Source organism: Typha angustifolia, chromosome 8, assembly GCF_048772165.1.
Source record: "Typha angustifolia cultivar Huaian chromosome 8, ASM4877216v1, whole genome shotgun sequence".
In the NCBI taxonomy this organism is placed as follows: Eukaryota; Viridiplantae; Streptophyta; class Magnoliopsida; order Poales; family Typhaceae; genus Typha; species Typha angustifolia.
Window position 1 is genome coordinate 3,744,481 of NC_133246.1, and position 18,418 is coordinate 3,762,898.

The 18,418-nt window shown below is 41.3% G+C and overlaps 4 protein-coding genes across 5 annotated transcripts; 2 read left to right on the forward strand and 2 right to left on the reverse strand.

Annotated features, from left to right (window-relative positions):
- Window positions 1-1,332: 1,332 nt before the first annotated feature.
- On the forward strand, window positions 1,333-7,016 carry LOC140764368 (probable protein phosphatase 2C 26). Its single transcript, XM_073102905.1, has 4 exons — window positions 1,333-2,857; window positions 3,033-3,146; window positions 3,404-3,668; window positions 6,239-7,016. The coding sequence occupies exons 1-4, from the start codon at window positions 1,430-1,432 to the stop codon at window positions 6,361-6,363; spliced, it is 1,932 nt and encodes a 643-aa protein (XP_072959006.1). The 5' UTR covers window positions 1,333-1,429; the 3' UTR covers window positions 6,364-7,016.
- Window positions 7,017-7,171: 155 nt separating this feature from the next.
- LOC140764367 (pentatricopeptide repeat-containing protein At5g46580, chloroplastic) lies at window positions 7,172-9,442 on the reverse strand. Its single transcript, XM_073102904.1, has one exon. The coding sequence runs from the start codon at window positions 9,416-9,418 to the stop codon at window positions 7,277-7,279; it is 2,142 nt and encodes a 713-aa protein (XP_072959005.1). The 5' UTR covers window positions 9,419-9,442; the 3' UTR covers window positions 7,172-7,276.
- Window positions 9,443-10,455: 1,013 nt separating this feature from the next.
- On the forward strand, window positions 10,456-14,494 carry LOC140765984 (uncharacterized). The gene is made up of 7 exons (XM_073105347.1): window positions 10,456-10,615; window positions 11,854-12,200; window positions 12,616-12,843; window positions 12,922-13,276; window positions 13,364-13,488; window positions 13,638-13,773; window positions 14,082-14,494. Exons 2-7 carry the CDS (start codon window positions 11,857-11,859, stop codon window positions 14,319-14,321), a joined length of 1,428 nt encoding a protein of 475 aa, XP_072961448.1. The 5' UTR covers window positions 10,456-10,615; window positions 11,854-11,856; the 3' UTR covers window positions 14,322-14,494.
- Window positions 14,495-14,664: 170 nt separating this feature from the next.
- Window positions 14,665-18,266, reverse strand: LOC140766027 (uric acid degradation bifunctional protein TTL). Of its 2 annotated transcripts, none has more exons than XM_073105407.1 (6): window positions 18,093-18,266; window positions 17,914-17,987; window positions 17,758-17,815; window positions 17,533-17,634; window positions 15,947-16,106; window positions 14,665-15,204 (listed from the first exon to the last, which is right to left on the reverse strand). In XM_073105407.1, the coding sequence occupies exons 1-6, from the start codon at window positions 18,219-18,221 to the stop codon at window positions 14,816-14,818; spliced, it is 912 nt and encodes a 303-aa protein (XP_072961508.1). In that variant the 5' UTR covers window positions 18,222-18,266; the 3' UTR covers window positions 14,665-14,815. The 2 variants fall into 2 exon arrangements, with proteins under 2 accessions (XP_072961508.1, XP_072961507.1); XM_073105406.1 differs by having other exon boundaries at window positions 14,665-15,279.
- Between the last annotated feature and the right edge of the window lie 152 nt (window positions 18,267-18,418).

Consider the following 18,418-nt stretch of genomic DNA (forward strand, 5'->3'; position numbering starts at 1 on the left):
GCATAAAGACCCAAAAGGAGGCAGCAATGGCCCTTTCTGCTGTTCTTTCCAAATTGAATTTTTCTTCTAATTCCAAACGATTGTTTATTACTTTTTAAGACTTGGCTTTGGATCTCCTTCCAATAAATGTGGGTCTCGTACTATATTTGCATTTCAGGTCTCCATTAAAAATCTCCTCTCCCAACTTGCTATATTCTACTGCAGCAGACCAGCAAAAGTCCAAGATTCCCTTCTCCTCCCTCTTCCCTCCTCTTCCCTCCTCCCTCCTCCCTCCTCCGATGAGTTGAAACATTTTGGTAAACGTTTCTGGCGGGAAGCCGACAAAAGCAGAGCCGTTCCCATTGGACGACCGGTGGGTCCCGCCCTCTGCCCTGACCAGTCAACTGCTTTGACTCCTCCGCGGGCCAACCCAACTCCCCAAAAGATTATTTATGAAGAGGTTTTTTGCAAATAGCACCCTAGTGGGGTGGAGTCACTTTTACGCTTCGCACCCGGCGTGTGCGCAAAATTTGATACTCGCCAATAAATAACTCCTTTTTTTGAATTTGGTGTGTGTTCGGAGAGAGCAGGTGTCTTACTCTTGAAGACTATGCTTTGCATGTGATGTGAGAGAAAGAAAGATAGAGAGAGGGGCTTAGGAAGTCGTCTTCCATGTCCCCTCGGTGTCGTTTTTTCCCGACTTCTTTTTTTTCTTTTTTTAATAACTTGCCTCGTCCAATGAGAGCGTAGCAAAAGGGGGAAACGGAATTCGCCCAGCGGCTGGAATTTTGACTTGCAGAGCTGAATCACTTTCCCATATTATATTTATTTTATATCGCCCACCGGTTCAACACGTGAATCGCGAAAGGGGGAAACGCCAGGCAGCGTTTCCCCTTTTTCCCTAGGGCGAGTTGCTATTTATTTATTTTACGTGGGGCTTTTTCTTCTTCTTTTTTTTTTTGACTCCGTGACGGCGACGTCAATCTGATCGTGAGACGTCGGATCGAAGGGGGCGTGCGGCGGAGCTGCCGGTGCGGGTAGTTGGCCCGCCCCCTTAATTTTCTAACGCCCTATGGGGATCGGAATTTACGGAAATGACCTTCTCTGTTAATGCCTCGTCTTGTAAATAAGGAGGGGGCGAGGGGCAAAAGAGGTTGACAAGGTTGACTATTAACACTGCCGGCGCCACGTCAGCGCTGTCCTGGAAGGCATGAGCAGGAATCCGCAGGGACGTCAGAGCTCATGACCCTCCTCTTCTCCCCCTCCCCCCACCCCCCCACTTCCTATGTATAATAATTAGTTACTATTTTAAATCTATAATATATATATATATATAAGATAATATTCATAATTGTTAAAGAAATTAATCGAATAAAGAGCGAGGCGAGAAGAGAGAGAGAGAAAGGAGAAAGAGTTGGAGTAGCAGCAGAGTAGTTTTGGTTCAAACGCGATGGGGAGCGGTGCCTCGCGGCTCATCTCTTGCGTGCGGCCCCCCGCCGCCTACTGCGGCGGCCCGGATTACGAGGCGGGGCCGCTCGACGAAACCCTAGGCCACTCGTTCTGCTACGTGCGCTCCTCCTCCCCGGCCCACTCGCGCACCTCCTCGGCCTCCTCCACCGGCGGAGGCGGCGGAGACGTCTCCGCCGCCGAGATCGCCTTCAAGACCATCTCCGGCGCCTCGGTCTCCGCTAACTCCTCCGCCCCCCTCCCTGTCTACTCCTGCGCCGGCGGCGGCGCCGCTGCCGCAGACTTCCAGAGCTCGTCCTCCTTCTCCGCCCTCCCCCTCCAGCTCTCTGGCGGCGGCGGAGCCGCCGCTTCCGGGCCGCTCGACCGCGGTTTCTTCCTCTCCGGTCCGATCGAGCGAGGAGCCCTCTCCGGTCCCCTCGATCCCATCCCCTTCTCCGGTCCTCTCGTTAAGAAGAAGCGGAGGGCCCTCTCTAGAAGGTTCCGGAAGCCCTCTCTCCTCCGCCGGAGCTTCTCCGAGAAGAACCCCCCTTGGGTCGTCCCTCTGCGGAGCTTCCAGGCCGCCTCGGAGAGCGTGCAGTGGGCCCACGGCAAAGCCGGCGAGGACCGCGTCCACGTGGTCGTGTCGGAGGAGCAGAGGTGGCTCTTCGTCGGGATCTACGACGGGTTCAATGGCCCCGACGCTCCCGACTTCCTCGTCGGCAATCTCTACCGTTGCTTGTTCGATCAGCTTCGCGGCCTCTTCTGGGAAGACGCAGCGGAGCCGGAGGAAGAAGCTTGCCAAGACGAGGGTTGTGAGAAAAGAGGTAGCTTTCGAGAAAATCCTAAAATCTCCAAGCCACTCTGGCAGTTCCTCGCTGATGGCGACAGCGATTGCGCCGATGAATTAGACTTTTCGGGATCAGGAAGGTTTACATTCTCATTGTCGAAGTTGAGGTATGGTATTGGGAGCTGGAGAAAGGATAGCCGGAAAGTATGGCTCCCAAAATGGAGATATGTTTCCGAAGACAAGGTTAAGGAGACCAAGGTTGCCGCTGATCGTGGCGACTCTAGGAGGAGGAAGGCCGGTCCGGTGTCCAATCATGGATTGGTTCTGAGTGCTCTTTCTCGCGCCCTAGAAGTGACAGAGCATGCGTACTTGGAGATGACGGATAAGGCTATGGATTGCAATCCGGAAATCGCACTGATGGGCTCGTGCCTGCTAGTGGTGCTGATGAGGGATGAGGATGTGTATGTGATGAATGTCGGGGATAGTCGAGCGGTCATTGGGCAGTATAGGTCTAGTAACTTAGATCAGATGGACAGACATGTCGGCGAAAATGGCATGCCTATGGAAAATGAGGCATTGGATCGAGGAACGATGGAATTGGGGGCACTGCAGCTATCCTCTGATCACAGTACCAGCATTGAAGAAGTAAGATTCAATTAATAATCTTTAGGGATGCATGTATAGAAGTCCTATGATGCATCTCTGTGTCATATATCTGCTTGTGAATAGAAGCTATGAATAATATATTGAAATGCTGAATTTATGAACTCACATAGTATATTGACGTTTTCCTTTTCTTCACTTAATTTGTCTTGTGCAGGAAATCCTCAGAATTAAGCAAGAACATCCTGATGACAAACACTGTATTGTAAATGATAGAGTTAAGGGGCGGCTAAAGGTCACCCGAGCATTTGGGGTTGGATATCTCAAACAGGTAATATGTGTTGTCTTTAGATTGTTTTCCTGTGTATCTATGATATAGAGCATTCAACCTATTATGTCTGCTGCTCATTTATTCATTCAGCTGAGGGTAGTCTAATCCAAATGCACTTAGTAGCATTTTCTGAACACATTGTAACTCACCCTAGATAGTAAGATAAGCTTTACATGTTGAGTTATGGTATACAGTTTTAATTTGAATTATCTAATCATGGAGAAAAACCTAACTTGCCTTCTCTGTATTTGATACAGCCTAAGTGGAACAATGGATTGCTGGAAATGTTCCGCAATGAGTATATTGGAACTAGTCCATATATATCCTGCACGCCTTCCCTTCGCCACCATAAGCTGAGCTCAAATGATCAGTTTTTGGTCCTCTCCTCTGATGGCTTATATCAATATCTGAGCAATGAGGAAGTAGTCTTACATGTCGAAAACTTCATGGAGAAGTTTCCTGATGGAGACCCTGCACAAAGTTTAATTGAGGAGCTTCTTTTCCGAGCAGCCAAGAAAGCTGGTAAGATTTATTTTCGAATTCTTCTCCTGTTATTGCATTAGTTTGGAAAGAGAATATGGATATGACCGACAGACAGGTACTTACTACTGAATTCTATATATAAATGAATGACATCTCAAATTCTAGGCATGTAGGTCTCATGATAATTTCTTTCCTTGCAAGTATAGCAACCAGACTTAATGGCAACCAGCCAATGTTGGGTTTCTAATCAAATGGATGTGTTCTTCAACTTCTCATAACTTGCATCTCTGACTAGCTTCCTTACTCTATCAGCACATCAAGTATCAGTGAACTATCCTCATTCATTTATGCAGACATTTGTAAATGAGAAGTCACAATACAAATATAGGCACTGTCAAAGGTTATGGGAACTAAATGTGCTATTGAGGAAAGTCCTATAGTAAACCATATCTGGTGTTGCATGCTACACCTCGGTTACTTGGGAAGTATATAAGATTCCACAAATGCTCATGAAGTTTGATGTCTAAACTCCAGAGAGAGCTGGTTACCATTTCAACAATGGAATGATATATGTGAAAAATGGAAAGGAATCTCATTCAGTGATTAACTATGCTGACTATGAAAGGCAAACTCCTACAAGGAGGGAAGACGCCAGTCATGAATTCATAAAATTAACCTTTGAGTTATCACTCCATAGCTTCTTTAGAGAAAGCGACAAGTATATAGCAGGCACACCTGTAAGAATCAAAAGTAGAAGCTAACCAATCACACCTTTAGAGAAAGCACTTCTAGAGAGACTTTTAGGCTTGGAATTGTGCTATAAATGCAGAGTGGAAGGACCAAGAGGTACTGTTTGGAGAATCATGGCAAGGGAGTCCGATTATCAGGTCCAGAATCCTAACAGCAATCATTCTCATCACATTTATGTTGAAATGAGATCGAAGCAGAATTAGGGTAGTCCTCTTCTTCCTTTCACTCCTTTTCTTCCCCGCTCTTTTTTTTGTGCAGTGTGTGGCTTACCAGCTACCTATCTCTTTCCTCTATCCATAGTCATGGTTAGACATCATCTAATATTCCTTCGGTGTTTCGTGATGTAAAGATACCTTGGAATTTACAGGAGCATAATAGAAATATGATTAGACAGCTATGATGATTTATTTGCTCAAGAGCATGTGTAGAAGTTGCACTAGAAGATTGGTAGTTGTCTTGTTGAAGGGTAGTCAGTTACAAAGGATGCACTTACTAGCTTGCATCAAGTGGATTTGGTCATAAAAAGCGTACAGGTCATGAAATATTTGTAGAATTCTACAGCTGTAAATTGCACTACTTTAAATTATAAAGTTTTCGGATTCTAATGCTGTAGTATATTTTAGATGGTAAGTAGTGTGAAATAAGCTAGTGGCTAGGCATATAGCATGTTTTCTTTTCTTAATTCGCTAGCAGAAAGGACTTAAAAGCAGTGTAAGCACAAGAGCATCTGTGAATGTACTTGGCATGCCAGGCACATCTCTGGTATCTTTTCATGCTGTAGTATATTTCAGGCATTGACCTGAACAACACAAACATGTATTTTATTCCTGGATAAAAGTTTAAATCATCAATAAAAAAAATGTGATCCATAATCAAGAAGAAAATTGGGTATATTCAGAATGGGTATGCCAAGTTATCTTGTACAGTAATCTAGGGTCTAAAGTGTTGTTCCAGAAAATCTTAATTTTGAAGGATGCAATGTTGGCTGAGTGTCCAACCATATGATACTTTCTAGCCTCCAGCCTTATGTAGTGAGGAATGAGATCTTGTTAACGAAAAATGTGAGGGATCTTTGTGAAGGATCTTTACACAAAGTATAAAGTCACATGTTCCAATTCTCCAACACATGAGATCACCACTTGAACCTCTCTCATAGTCTCTGGAGCTTTCTGAGAGTTGGCTTCCAAAACTAACATTTGGTGCATTTTATTTGTTCCCATTTTGTACCCTTTAGTTGATTGTGCATTCAAAGCCCCTCAAAGTCAGCAAAAGTTTTTATGATGGCTGTTTGCCAAGCAGTAATGTCCCTAGTCCTATTTTGTTTCACTTTTGAGTCTCTGTTTAAATCACTTACAGCCTTAACTTCATTGACACAAAAATTATGTCATATGTTTCACTTGATAGTAAGGTTGGTCACGCAATCCTTACTCACCATCATTACAAGTATTTAGTGGGAACTGAAGGTATAATGCTGTCCTGGAAAACATTTAAAGTTTTAACTCAGAAAATAAGGAAAATTTTGAGGAGCAGAAAGGAATTTCAACTAACTAAGTCTTCTAATCCACTGGTACATTCTATAGTACTACCAGACTAACCATCATGGTCTAAGGTGACTTTTGTTCCCATGCACTTTTGTGAGTTTATTCTTTTGAATATAACGTCTATATTTTTTCTGAAGATATTTCATTCATTACCACTCAAGTTTTCTAGCCACTTAAGCATTAATGGTAGAATGCATAGCACTTGTTAACATAGTGCAAAATGCTTGTCTCCTTGGTTTAGTTACATAGTTTTGATTCAAATTATTCAATTTAAACATCTCATATGATCTTATAAAAATTGACTGTTTCCATTTACAGGTATGGACTTATACGAACTGTTGGACATACCTCAAGGGGACCGAAGAAAATATCATGATGATGTTACAGTAATGGTTGTATCACTTGAAGGAAGAATCTGGAAGTCCTCCGGTAAATACGTGTGATGTGGCCCAGATAAACAAACTGATGTCGTGATCTTGAATGCTCGCAGCATGTTACCAATCCAATTTCTGGAATGGTTAACGTGCTATTCCTTGCTTCTGCTTATTTTTGTCTGATCCATCCCACAAGCCATTACCAGAGGTTCCTGAGAACACCCCTGATTCAGGGTGCTTAAGGATGTCACATATCAAGCACATAAGAGACCAAGAAAAAGAAGACAAGATGCCCAGCAATACTTTCTCAGCGTGCTTAAGGATGTCGCATAACAAGCACAAACAACAATTTCTTTGGGTGAACGATGCAGCATAATTCCTGGCAGAGGGATTACTATGCTCTCTAACTTGCGGATGTGCAGCAACTTAGTAGTCATGTTGCCTTCCCTTTATTTATTTTTCTGTTCAATAGTCAGTGTTTTTCAGGGTTAACTAATTTTACAAGTATGTAGCTATCCTTTCTTTGTCACTGTTGGACTTTATATGAGATCCAAATTCTTTTGTCAATTGAACAGAATCATCTCATTTAGCAAAAGTTTTATTTGGCAAGCAATGAAATGTATATTTTGTGAAGGAATCAGATTACATCAAAATTCAGAACATGAAGTTGATTCTTGTATGTATATCCTCCCGTCGGTTCTTGTAAAACCTAAGTGGAGTATTGAGATTGAGATGTAGGTTAATTAACTCCTTCCGGCTATCATCATTGCAGTAACAGCTTAGAGCATATTTAGATTTACACATCTGCACTAATCCAGTTGTTTAACTATTGGCACTGCAAATGGACGAATGAAACAGATCCAACACCATAGTAAGATGAGGTATGAAATTTGTTCTCTTCATCTGCATTAGATTCTACAGCTTCAAAGTAAGGGAATGAGAAGAAAAATCTAAAATGTAACTAATAGCAACACTCTTTCACTTATCCAGCTACAAATGCAGGTACAATGCCAGCCTCTAACCATGGTATCAATTCGTCCTTTGAAGCAACAAAACTACCACTCTTCTCTTCATCCTGGTGGAATGGCGCAGCCAACTTGCTGAGATGCGCGGTAAAAGCACCGGCTAATCCCTTAGAGAACTTGTGGTTTCCGGCGCCAGTATGTACACAAAAGGATTGAGGCAAATCATCCTTCTGCTGAATAGAATTGCATAAACTCTTCATCCACTCTTCAAAAGCAGTGTTTGCAGCACCAACTGACAGTGATCGTAGATTTAACGACCACTCATCGGTTTTCTTCGAATGCAAACCAGGATACAAACCATACAGTGTTCCAACTTGGAAAAGCTCACTTGCCCTCTGAGAAGGAAAGTTCTGATTCCTGCATATATCGATCAGGCAATTGCAGAACGGTCTCCGCACTTCCATGGCAGATTCATTCAGTACTTTTCGCAACTCCTCTTTAAGTTCATCGAAGCTGACCTTTTCATCAGCAAGCATGTTCACCAACTTAACCAGCTTTGAGTTAGCCTTCTCCAAGCAAGCAAGAACCATGCCCATCTCCCCTTCTTTGCTCAAAGCAACAACAGAGAGCAAGCACCCACAGAGCCGATCGTCAGGTTTTATACCTCGCTCTAGCGCAGTTTCAAATACCCTGACAGCATCATCTGTCCTTCTGGACTTTCCCAGGCACTGGATCAAGCAAGTGTAGCTCATAATATTCGGCTCAACTCTGCTCTCCAACATTTCTTCAAACAATTCTAAGGCTCTCTCCGCCTTCCCTCCGCTACTGTATATATTGATCATAGCACTATAGCTCCAATTATCCGGTCGGACACCTGCCTCTGACTGCTTCATATCGCCAAACAGCTTCTCTGCCTCTTCTTCCAAGCCGAGATCCGCACACATGCTCAACAATGTATTGTAGAGTATGAAATCCATTGGCCACTTATTCTCCCGCATCCTCTCCCAGAGTTCCAATGCATCGCGTCCCCACCTTGCCTTCCCGTAAATCTTAATCAACGCAGTCAGCGTCTTCTCATTCGGCGACAAGCCATTTTCAACCAATTCTTCAAACAGGTTTCGTGCGAGCCCGGGTTTCCCCACCTTCCCCATGGCCTCGAGCAAAGTGTTGTACACCACAAGATTCGGCTTCACATCGAGTTTCCTCATCTCCTGTAAGACATACTGAATGCCATCGTAGTCACCTGCCTCGCCAAACATCTTGCCTAGCACTGCGAAGGCGACTGCGTCCGGCTTCCAACCCCCGGCGCGAGCCCTCTCGTACAAGCTCATCACCTCCTCTCGCTTCCGCAATTGGGCATATACATCAAGAATGGCGGAGTAAGTCACCTCGTCCGGCATGACGCCGGTCCTATACATCCTCTCGAACCACTCGATGGCCTTATCGAAGCGACGGCACCGCTTCGCAGTAGTAATGACAGTGGAATACGTGATGTTATCAAGCTCAATTCCTCGCTCCACCATCTCGCACGCAAGGCGTTCGACGAAATCCCACTGCCGGCCGAAGCGCAGGGACTTCATCACAACATTGTAGAAGATGGTCTCAGAGGAAAAGGAATTCTGGGTCTTGAGCCAATCGAAGAACTGGACCGACTTCTGCCATGAATGAAGGGAATTGAGGACGAAGAGCGCGTCGTCCCGGGAGACGGGGTCTGGGAAGGCTTCTTGCAGGGCGGCGGAGAAGGCCTCGGCGTCGTCGTCGGGGGAGTCGCGGAGCTTGCGGGCGATGAGCACGAGGCGCCTGAGGTCGGGGTTAGAGGAGGAGGAGGAGGGGAAATGGCGGCGCTGGTGGCGGCGGAGGGAGAGGACTGTGGGCTTGGGCTTGGAGGGGTTGACCCAAGTTGGCTTAGGCTTGGGGGGTTGGGCTTGGAGGGGTTGGGATTTGGAAGGGTTCTCTTTGAGGAGGGTGAGGGATAGAGGAAGGAGTTGGTCTGAGAGAGAAGGGTTTGCGGTGGTGGTAGGTTGTTGATCGACGGAGTTGGCGGTTTGTTTGGACGAGGAGGAGCGGCAGAAGAAGGTGGGTTTGGGGGAAGAGAGAGGAGGAGGTGGGTGCGGAGAGTGGAGGAAGAAGGTGGAAGTGGAGGTGTAGAGTGATGCCATGGGGGGAGAGGGAGAGAGGATTTGGGGGGGGGGGGCAGGGTAGGCTATCCTCTGGAAGAAAGGGAAGGCCGTTTTATTCTCTCTTTTTTAATTGAAATTAAATTTGAAAAAAGGGAAAATATCTCAAAGTTTGCATACTTAGTTGATTGCTGGTTAAGAGGTATTTTAATCATTAGATTGAGATTTTTAAAAGCTTTATTAGATATTTAGTTTCGTAAGTATATTAATTGCATGAGCTTAACTTAGCTCGCTTCCGAGCCGAACACGAGATATAATTTCAATTTGGCTCGTGTTCCAGTTCGCAATTTTAATTCCTAGCCTCTTCTCTTGACACTTACTATTATATTGGTATTAAATTATTAGAGTAGGTCTCTTCACCAGTAATCTTAGTTTGATAGGTTTTTTTTTTTTTTTTTTTTTTTTGGTTCTCTTAGATGAAGGAGGGGTAGTGAGATATTTTTAAATTAATTAGATTTATAAAGACTCTCTTAGTAGAATTACTAGTGTATTTTAATTTAATTAAGAGAAAAATATGAATATTTTTATAAAGAGATTAATATAGACAGGATGACAAATTAGGGAGTGCAGAGAGAAAAAAATAAAGTAGAAGAATATCTTCTCTAATAATTTTTATAAATATTCTTATATTGAGTTGTACAAATAATATTTTTCGGATATAAATTAATTTATGATGAGTATATTAAGTTTTCTTACTCATTAATTTTTTTCTATATTTATGTAAGTGTTCTTTTTCCTCAAAAGAGTTTTCACATAAATATTTATATTTTATTTTATTATTATTATTATTATTTGTTTGGATAAATAATTTTACCTACAGTTAGTATTAATCTATGCACAATAAATAAATATTATTTAAAATAAAAACTATAGTAATATAAGTTTGGATTGATAGAAACATAGACCGGTATAAATAGACTTATTTTGATATTAGTTATAGGGTTGAACTATTCGGATAAATAATTTTACCGAAGACCCAGTTTGGTCAAAAACACCATATAATTCCGTCGCGTAATGCTTTCTCTGGTGGACAGCAAGCATTGAATGCGTCGCTCGCCTCGTGTCGTCTCGTATTATTGATGGATCCAAACCTCCCTTGAAACTTGAAAGCATCGCCTTCCTCCCTCCCCCGACAAACCCTAGATCTGTTCTTCTCCTCGTTTTCCACGCCCTTCGCAGGTAAATCTCTGTCTTGATCTCTTGATTGCTTATTATTTTTCGGAGAATAGCAAGCTCGTAATCGAGCTGAACGCGCTGAGCCGATTAATCATCTGATCGACTCTTCTGACGTTGGTTTTGATCCGATCAACGAGCCAAGAATCAATATCGGAGAGCGTGTGAGGATTTTAGTGCGATCGTGGTCTGGATTTGGATGATGCATGCTTCCTTATCTTGCTTGGACTTGTTCATATTTATAATGTTGGGACTTGAAGGCGTATCCGTAGTACAATTTAATTTGAGAAACACGAGAATAATGGGATAGTATAAGAATTGGAGGATTAATCATTGCATGTTTGTGTATCTGATGCCTCAAAAGTTTTGAGTGAGATCGTGGTCATGTTTCTTAGAAGGTTATGATCTTTTTGCATGGAAGATTAAATTCCTAGATATTTTCAGGTGCTTAGCTTAGATCCTTTCTTCATGTGTCGCACAATGATTTTTCTCAAATGCAGTTAGAAGAATTCGCGTACTAAGGCCGTAAAATTTTGTTTAACTGCCTAAATTGGTGATACAATACTTTTCTAGGCCCAATGAATTAAGTGAAATATATTCTAGATATATGCAAGGGCTTTTGCAATTCAATTACGTTTGGTTTTTCGATTTAGCATATAAACTTGGGTGCATATATTTTTATATGCACATTTATTATAATTGAGTGCACACAATTTACATATGCGCATGTTAGAGTCCATTATTGCAAAATTGAAAATTAAATATAATTAAATTGCAAGTCTCGATAGATGCATAATAGACTTCAATTATGGGTTGAACAGGTTAAATATTTTGCAAAAAATAATTGGGTTGAATCCCCTTTAAGACATTTGTTGCCTATTTGGAACTATATTATCATGCATGTTTATTAAATATTTATCTCATGGAGATATAATCATATTGTTTAATATCGAGCTGATTTTGTTTAGTTTTTGTAGAAAGGTATTTATTTAATTTTATGATTCATCTATCGCAATCTAATCTTTGGCAGAAGGAAAAAAAAAATTCTTTGTTTATTTATTTTTACTATGCTTATTATTACTTTGTATTCTCTAAAACATTGGATATCTGCAGCAGTTGTTTCCTATTGCATTATTTTTCCTTATGAAGCATCACAAGATGATGTTCTCCTTGTTTTTTGCCAATAAATGTTGTGGCATTTATTCTTTTGTCTAGAGACTATAATTACTTTGCCCCTGGTGCAGGAAATGGCAGGAGGCTTCAGGGTACTTCATCTTGTCAGGCCCTTTCTAGCATTCCTGCCTGAAGTTCAAAGTGCTGATCGGAAAATTCCATTCAGGGAAAAAGTTATCTACACAGTGATCTCCCTTTTCATCTTTCTGGTGTGCAGTCAGCTTCCTTTATATGGCATACACTCAACTACTGGAGCTGATCCATTTTACTGGATGCGTGTTATTCTTGCTTCGAGCCGTGGAACTGTCATGGAGCTAGGTATTACTCCAATTGTCACATCTGGACTAGTGATGCAACTTTTGGTTGGCTCAAAGATCATTGAAGTTGATAACAGTGTGCGAGAAGATCGAGCTCTTTTGTAAGTTCTGCTTGCTGAAGTTGCCATGTAAAGTTGAAATTTCATCAAAATTGCTTGTTAAGAAAATCTCTAAAGGATTTAGCGAATTACAATGGTCTATTTGGGTTATGAGTTTTTCTATGAAGGTATAGTTATTATTCATTATCTGGTATCATTAAAGGAAGAGAATAAGTAGTGAATTCAGGTGTCATTCTCTTTGTCTTTCTTGGAAAAAAAAAATTTCTGATGACCTTTTATATGTTGATATACAATTTATGCAAGTACTGACAGAATTTATGCTATTAACAGAGAAATGAGGTGTTCCTATGCTAATATCTGCATTGTGCAACTATGTTATATGTTACTATAAAGTCTCACTATGGGCAGCTAATCAAATGTTGGTTCTCTGATGTTTAATTTTGTTTTTCTCCTCCAGAAACGGTGCACAAAAGTTGCTCGGTATCTTGATTGCTATTGGAGAGGCAGTAGCATATGTCTTATCTGGGATGTATGGCAGTGTTAGTCAACTAGGAACTGGGAATGCTATTCTCATAATACTTCAACTCTTCTTTGCTGGTATCATTGTCATTTGTTTGGACGAACTTCTCCAGAAAGGATATGGTTTGGGATCTGGTATCTCTTTGTTCATCGCTACTAATATCTGGTAAGTATATGGAAATGTTTCACTTGTTATTCGCTGTCAGCATATGGTATATAACCGTACTTTTGCCTTATCATGCAGTGAAAATATCATTTGGAAGGCATTTAGCCCCACAACAATTAACAGTGGACGTGGTGCTGAATTTGAAGGTGCTGTCATTGCCTTGTTCCATCTTCTGATTACTCGAGCAGACAAAGTCCGTGCCCTTCGTGAAGCCTTCTACCGTCAAAATCTTCCAAATGTGACCAACTTGCTTGCAACAGTCCTTGTCTTCCTTATAGTTATCTATTTTCAAGGTTTTCGTGTTGTGCTGCCTGTGAGGTCAAAGACTGCTCGTGGGCAGCAAGGCTCCTATCCTATTAAGCTATTTTACACTTCTAATATGCCCATCATTTTACAGTCCGCATTAGTTACCAACCTATATTTCATCTCTCAGGTAATTTGACGCCACATCTATGCCTCTGTCACATTATACTGATCTTTCTTATACTTGGGAACATCTAATCTGTTCATGTTCATGCAGCTATTACACAGGAGATACAGTGGAAATTTCCTTGTAAACTTGCTGGGTAAGTGGAAGGAATCCGAGTATTCTGGTCAATCTATTCCTGTTGGCGGTATTGCTTACTACATTACAGCACCTTCAAGGTAATCAATCGACTTGACATATCTCTCTCTCTCATGGTTTGGTGTTATTGGTTCTATGAAGTTGGATTTATAGTTGGTGCATGTCTATAGTCTCTCTTTTCTTTACTGTTGTAGCTTATTGTTTTCATGTTTGGTACTATATCCCGCAGCTTGGCAGATATGGCCGCAAATCCATTCCATGCACTATTCTATATAGTTTTTATGCTCTCAGCTTGTGCTCTTTTCTCAAAGACTTGGATAGAGGTCTCTGGATCATCAGCGAGAGATGTGGCAAAGCAGCTCAAGGTACAAATATTTCCTTGTTTTGTATCCCGTTACATTACAGTTGTCTAGTATATGTCCCTTTTCTCATGATTTTGTAGCACAAATTAGCTAAATAAACTCCTAAGTAGCAAAATAAGTTGAAGAATTTCTTCGACTCTAGGATGACTAAGTTTTAACCTAGTTAGAAATGATGACATAAATTAACCTAAACTTTATCTTGCTTGCTACAGTTTAGGCAATACTTCTTGTTCTCTATGGTGTCAACATCCATAACGATTACTATTCTAAAATCCGTTATTATTTGTCGTTCAATTTTTGTTATTTTGTAGGAACAACAAATGGTGATGCCTGGCCACCGCGAGTCAAATTTGCAAAAGGAATTGAATAGATACATCCCCACTGCAGCTGCTTTTGGTGGCATGTGTATTGGCGCATTGACTGTTTTAGCAGATTTCATGGGTGCAATCGGCTCTGGAACTGGTATTCTTCTCGCCGTGACGATCATTTATCAGTATTTCGAGACATTCGAGAAGGAGAGAGCCAGCGAGCTTGGTTTCTTTGGCCTTTGATCTTTTTTAAAATTTAAAAAAAAAAAAAACTGTAACATTTAGGCAACGGATGTGGCTCTCACAATACTGCTTACAGTTTTGCTCAGTTGAGTTATTGCTCTTTTTCATGCTGCAAACTTTTCCGTAGACGAAGAAATAGCAGATACTTCCATGACATTATGTTGTGCTATCAAGCCAGGTCTTTTTTTTAAATCAGGAAAATTACTCAAATAATCTGTCAGATGATCTCACAAGATAATTCTGTAATCTAAACAGACAGGCAGTGAACCACCACCACCGGTAAAGACGCGTATTTTTATTTCTATGAATGGTGAATAATAAATCATTGATGCCAACTCCAACATTAAGCGACAAATTAGATGATGATTTATTAAACAGAGTAACCTGATGATACAACTAGTAAATTATGTTTTTTTAACTTCAGAGCACTACAATAACAAGATAAGAGTCCATAAAAACAACGACCAACAGCCTCAAGCACTTACGACACTAAGTTAGCTCCCACGATAAGTAGTGAATGAAAAGGGTGAATGCAACAAGGGCACATGGAAATGCTCCAACCTCTGGTTCTCTCTGACCTCAAACACAATGCTAACATAAGGGAAGAAGCCTGATGGTGCATATTTACCAGTGTTGAAACTTATCCTATAAAAACCGGGATTGATGGAATCAGCAATGTCCATCAGAGGACCGCTGCGACCATCGGAGTTTGTGACTGAAGAGCCTAAAAGCAGCCACTGGGCGGAATCTCGGCTCGTGAATGATGGGCCCTTTCGAGTATCCCTCCACATCTCAAGGTGAATATCCACTCCAGATGCTGGAGAACCACCGGCAACATCCAAGACATGGGTTGTTATGGGAGGGCGAGTGCGTTGGGTGCTACCTGTCATTTCAGGAGTTTTATTTGCAGATGCCTTAGCAGAAGCTGTAATATGTGCTCCAATAATGCCTATGCGATCTTTATAACATTCAAAATTGAGATGTCAGGATAAACCAAAACTACCCAAATGGAGAAAACATGTAAATGCAAACATATGCAGAATAAATGGTTGTAGCATCAGCACAAACAAGACCAACTAACTAAAACATCCTGATTCATCTATTCATGCTTGTTTAACCATAGCTGGTCCATTGCATATATCTACTGTCTACAATAATAACATTTTAAAAGGACCATTGCCAAATTGACCATTTTAATAAGGGAATCCTAGTTCATGAGGCTCGTGTCTAAAGAATCCTGGGAGAGCAAAATTTATGCAGTCATGTTTCGGCCGCTAGGACAAGCATTAACCATATAGGAATAGTCAAATAAACTACTACATAAAGAAAAGGAAAAAGAGAGGGTGCATGTATGTCTCTCTTTAATTTCTTTAAAATGCATATATGCTCCTACAGTACATGTGAATATTTGACAGACATGAGCACAAAATTCTCACAGAAAAATCAAATATAGCACTAAAGAATTGCCAATAATAGAGTAATAGACACTTCCATCTTTTGCAATCTTCTTTAAAGGTACTTCAGATATAACAAAAATGTAGAAACAAGATTAAGCAGGCATGAACATGATCTAAATATCTAATAATTACCAAACATAACCAATGTAAGTCCAGTTTTATTAGTACCTCCAGCTTTATTTGAATGACTAACAGGAAGTGCCATGGAAACTGATGGTATAGTTCTCGCCTTAGGCACAAAAAGCTTTGCCAGACGCAATTCAAATATTTTCAACTCTTCCTGTGCTGCTACCTCGAGCTCAACAATGGGCCTATTCAGGTAACGCCTCTACAACAGGGCAGGAAAAGATGAAAGTTTGAAAATGATTTAGTCAGAGGTAAGCATGTATCTATGAAGCAAGAAATGGTACGTGCAATTAGAAACTATGCGAATTTTGCTTTTTCGGAAGCCTTTACAGAAAAGTGAAAGCAAGTTGCAATTTAAATGCATTTCAATTTCCAGAGGTAGAAAGAGTTACAAGCTAGATTCTAAATGATTTAATCTGCTTGAATAGCCATGTCGAGTTAGAATTGACAGGGGTAAGTTTTTCTTTGATAATTTTCTTAATTTGGTCTAAGGTGTTAGAGTAACGAAACATGGAGAAACGGAGTGACTGTCAGAGATAACTTGCTAGGATGAACTTGATTTCAAATTGGTTTAAGTACTACTACCAGAATAAACTCAACCATACCTAATGCTTAGCCTTTCTTCCCGATGCTCCACTCTGAAAAGAAAGAGGAATGGAGGTGGCCAACTAACGTTGGCACAGTCAGGATATTCTGGAGCACCAGCCATCCTTTAATCAATCCAACAATTTCTCCTTGCTTATCTTTTCTTTTCATTAATTCCTTTTTATTCTTTTGAAAATCCTACCATTACCCATCATTTCTAGTAAGATTCTGGGAAATAGGCCTGGAACCATGAGTAGCAGTATTGATAGCTTAGTAGAACTGGTACATCTGGCAGGGATAACTACTGGTTATAAGAAAAAATAGTATTCCATACGTTCCTCATTTTTTCCCATAAAAGTATCAAACCACTTGACCAAGGAAATTACGCCCTCTGCAACAAGTAATCATACTTTAAAGGGACTTACACGCGCAAATATACATATATAGACATATACATAATAATTAAAAGGCTAACAAACTCTAGAACAAAACCTTGTTAGACCATTACTTTAAATAAGAAGGAAGAGTCACGTAGCTAATGCAAATCATGTATTTCCTCTCCCACTTCAAGAATGATCTCATCATAGAACTTTCTTGGTTTTCCTCATAGTTGGGTTGGTTGCTTTAAGTCTCTCTAATTAAACTATCTGGTTAGTCTACATATGACCAAATCACTGGTTGTTTAAGCTTAGGATACTCATATCAAATCTAAATTTGACCTTAACTGGACCCTCAACAGATAAATCTCACTTAGAGTAGTTGATCGAAATCATCTGTGCAGATAGATAATATGAACAAAGTTGATGGTTGGGTAAACCTAAAATGTTATTCTAGTTGCCGAAACCAATAGATTGCCGCATCTGATCAAGTGTGCAATTCTACCTTTTCTTCCTAATAAATACGGCACTCACCAGAGTGAATTCTCACAAGCAAAGAATTTCTCAGCTCTAAAAAGCAGCATTCAAGAGATGGGCTCTATACCCAAATCCCAAAAAAACAACAATAATAACAACAAAGCAAAGAAACAAAATAAACCAGAATACCTTCAATTCAGCTAGGATCTCCGGCGTGCTCCTCCCGGACGCGCATATAAGGAACACGAACCCAAACTTCTCTCTGTACCTCGCATTCCACTCAACCAATTCCTACAAAAATTGGCAGAAAATAGAAGAAGATAAAATGTACACTTTAATTACTCCAAAATACTCATAAATCCATCAAACTATCACCAAATTACAAATAATAAAAATATAGCGCACAGTACACACCTGCGTAGTCGATTCGGTTGCGGTGGCCAGTGCTGCAGATTGCTCTTCCTTGGCCCGCCTAATCCACCACCCACCAAATAAGCGGAACAAGATGGAATTCAATAATCCAAATAGAAAAGAAAAGAAAATAAAAGAAGGAAGTGGAAGGGATCAAACTGGGAGACGGAGGGGGATGTGGATCCGATTGCTGGGTGGGCTGCGAAGGCCTCCAGCCATCCATTCACGTCTACCTAAACAAAAAGGAGGGGGAGATGGATGGATCAAAGACGAATTCGATGCGCGTGAGAGAGAGAAAGAGGGGGGAGGGGGGGAGGAATCTAGTGAGGAAGCGAGACCTTGTTGAGCCAGATGTCTCTGGCGGATCGGATAGCGTGATCAAGATCGGAGAAGGGGGAAGCGGCCGCCATCTCCTTGGCGAATCTTTTGCTGCCGGAGCAGCTCAAGAACTCCTCCTCCGTCTCCATCCCTCGGTCGCTTTTCCGGTGGCGGATGAGGTGAAGTGAGGTGAGGTGAGGTGAGGCGAGTGAACTGGGTGGGATATAAATAATACGGAGGATCTAGTGGATCCGAATCCGATATGTTATTGGGTCGGATGGCTATTACTACTGTCTCAACGCCGGCAGGGGTGAAAACGGATCCGATAGTGATAAAAATTAAGAGA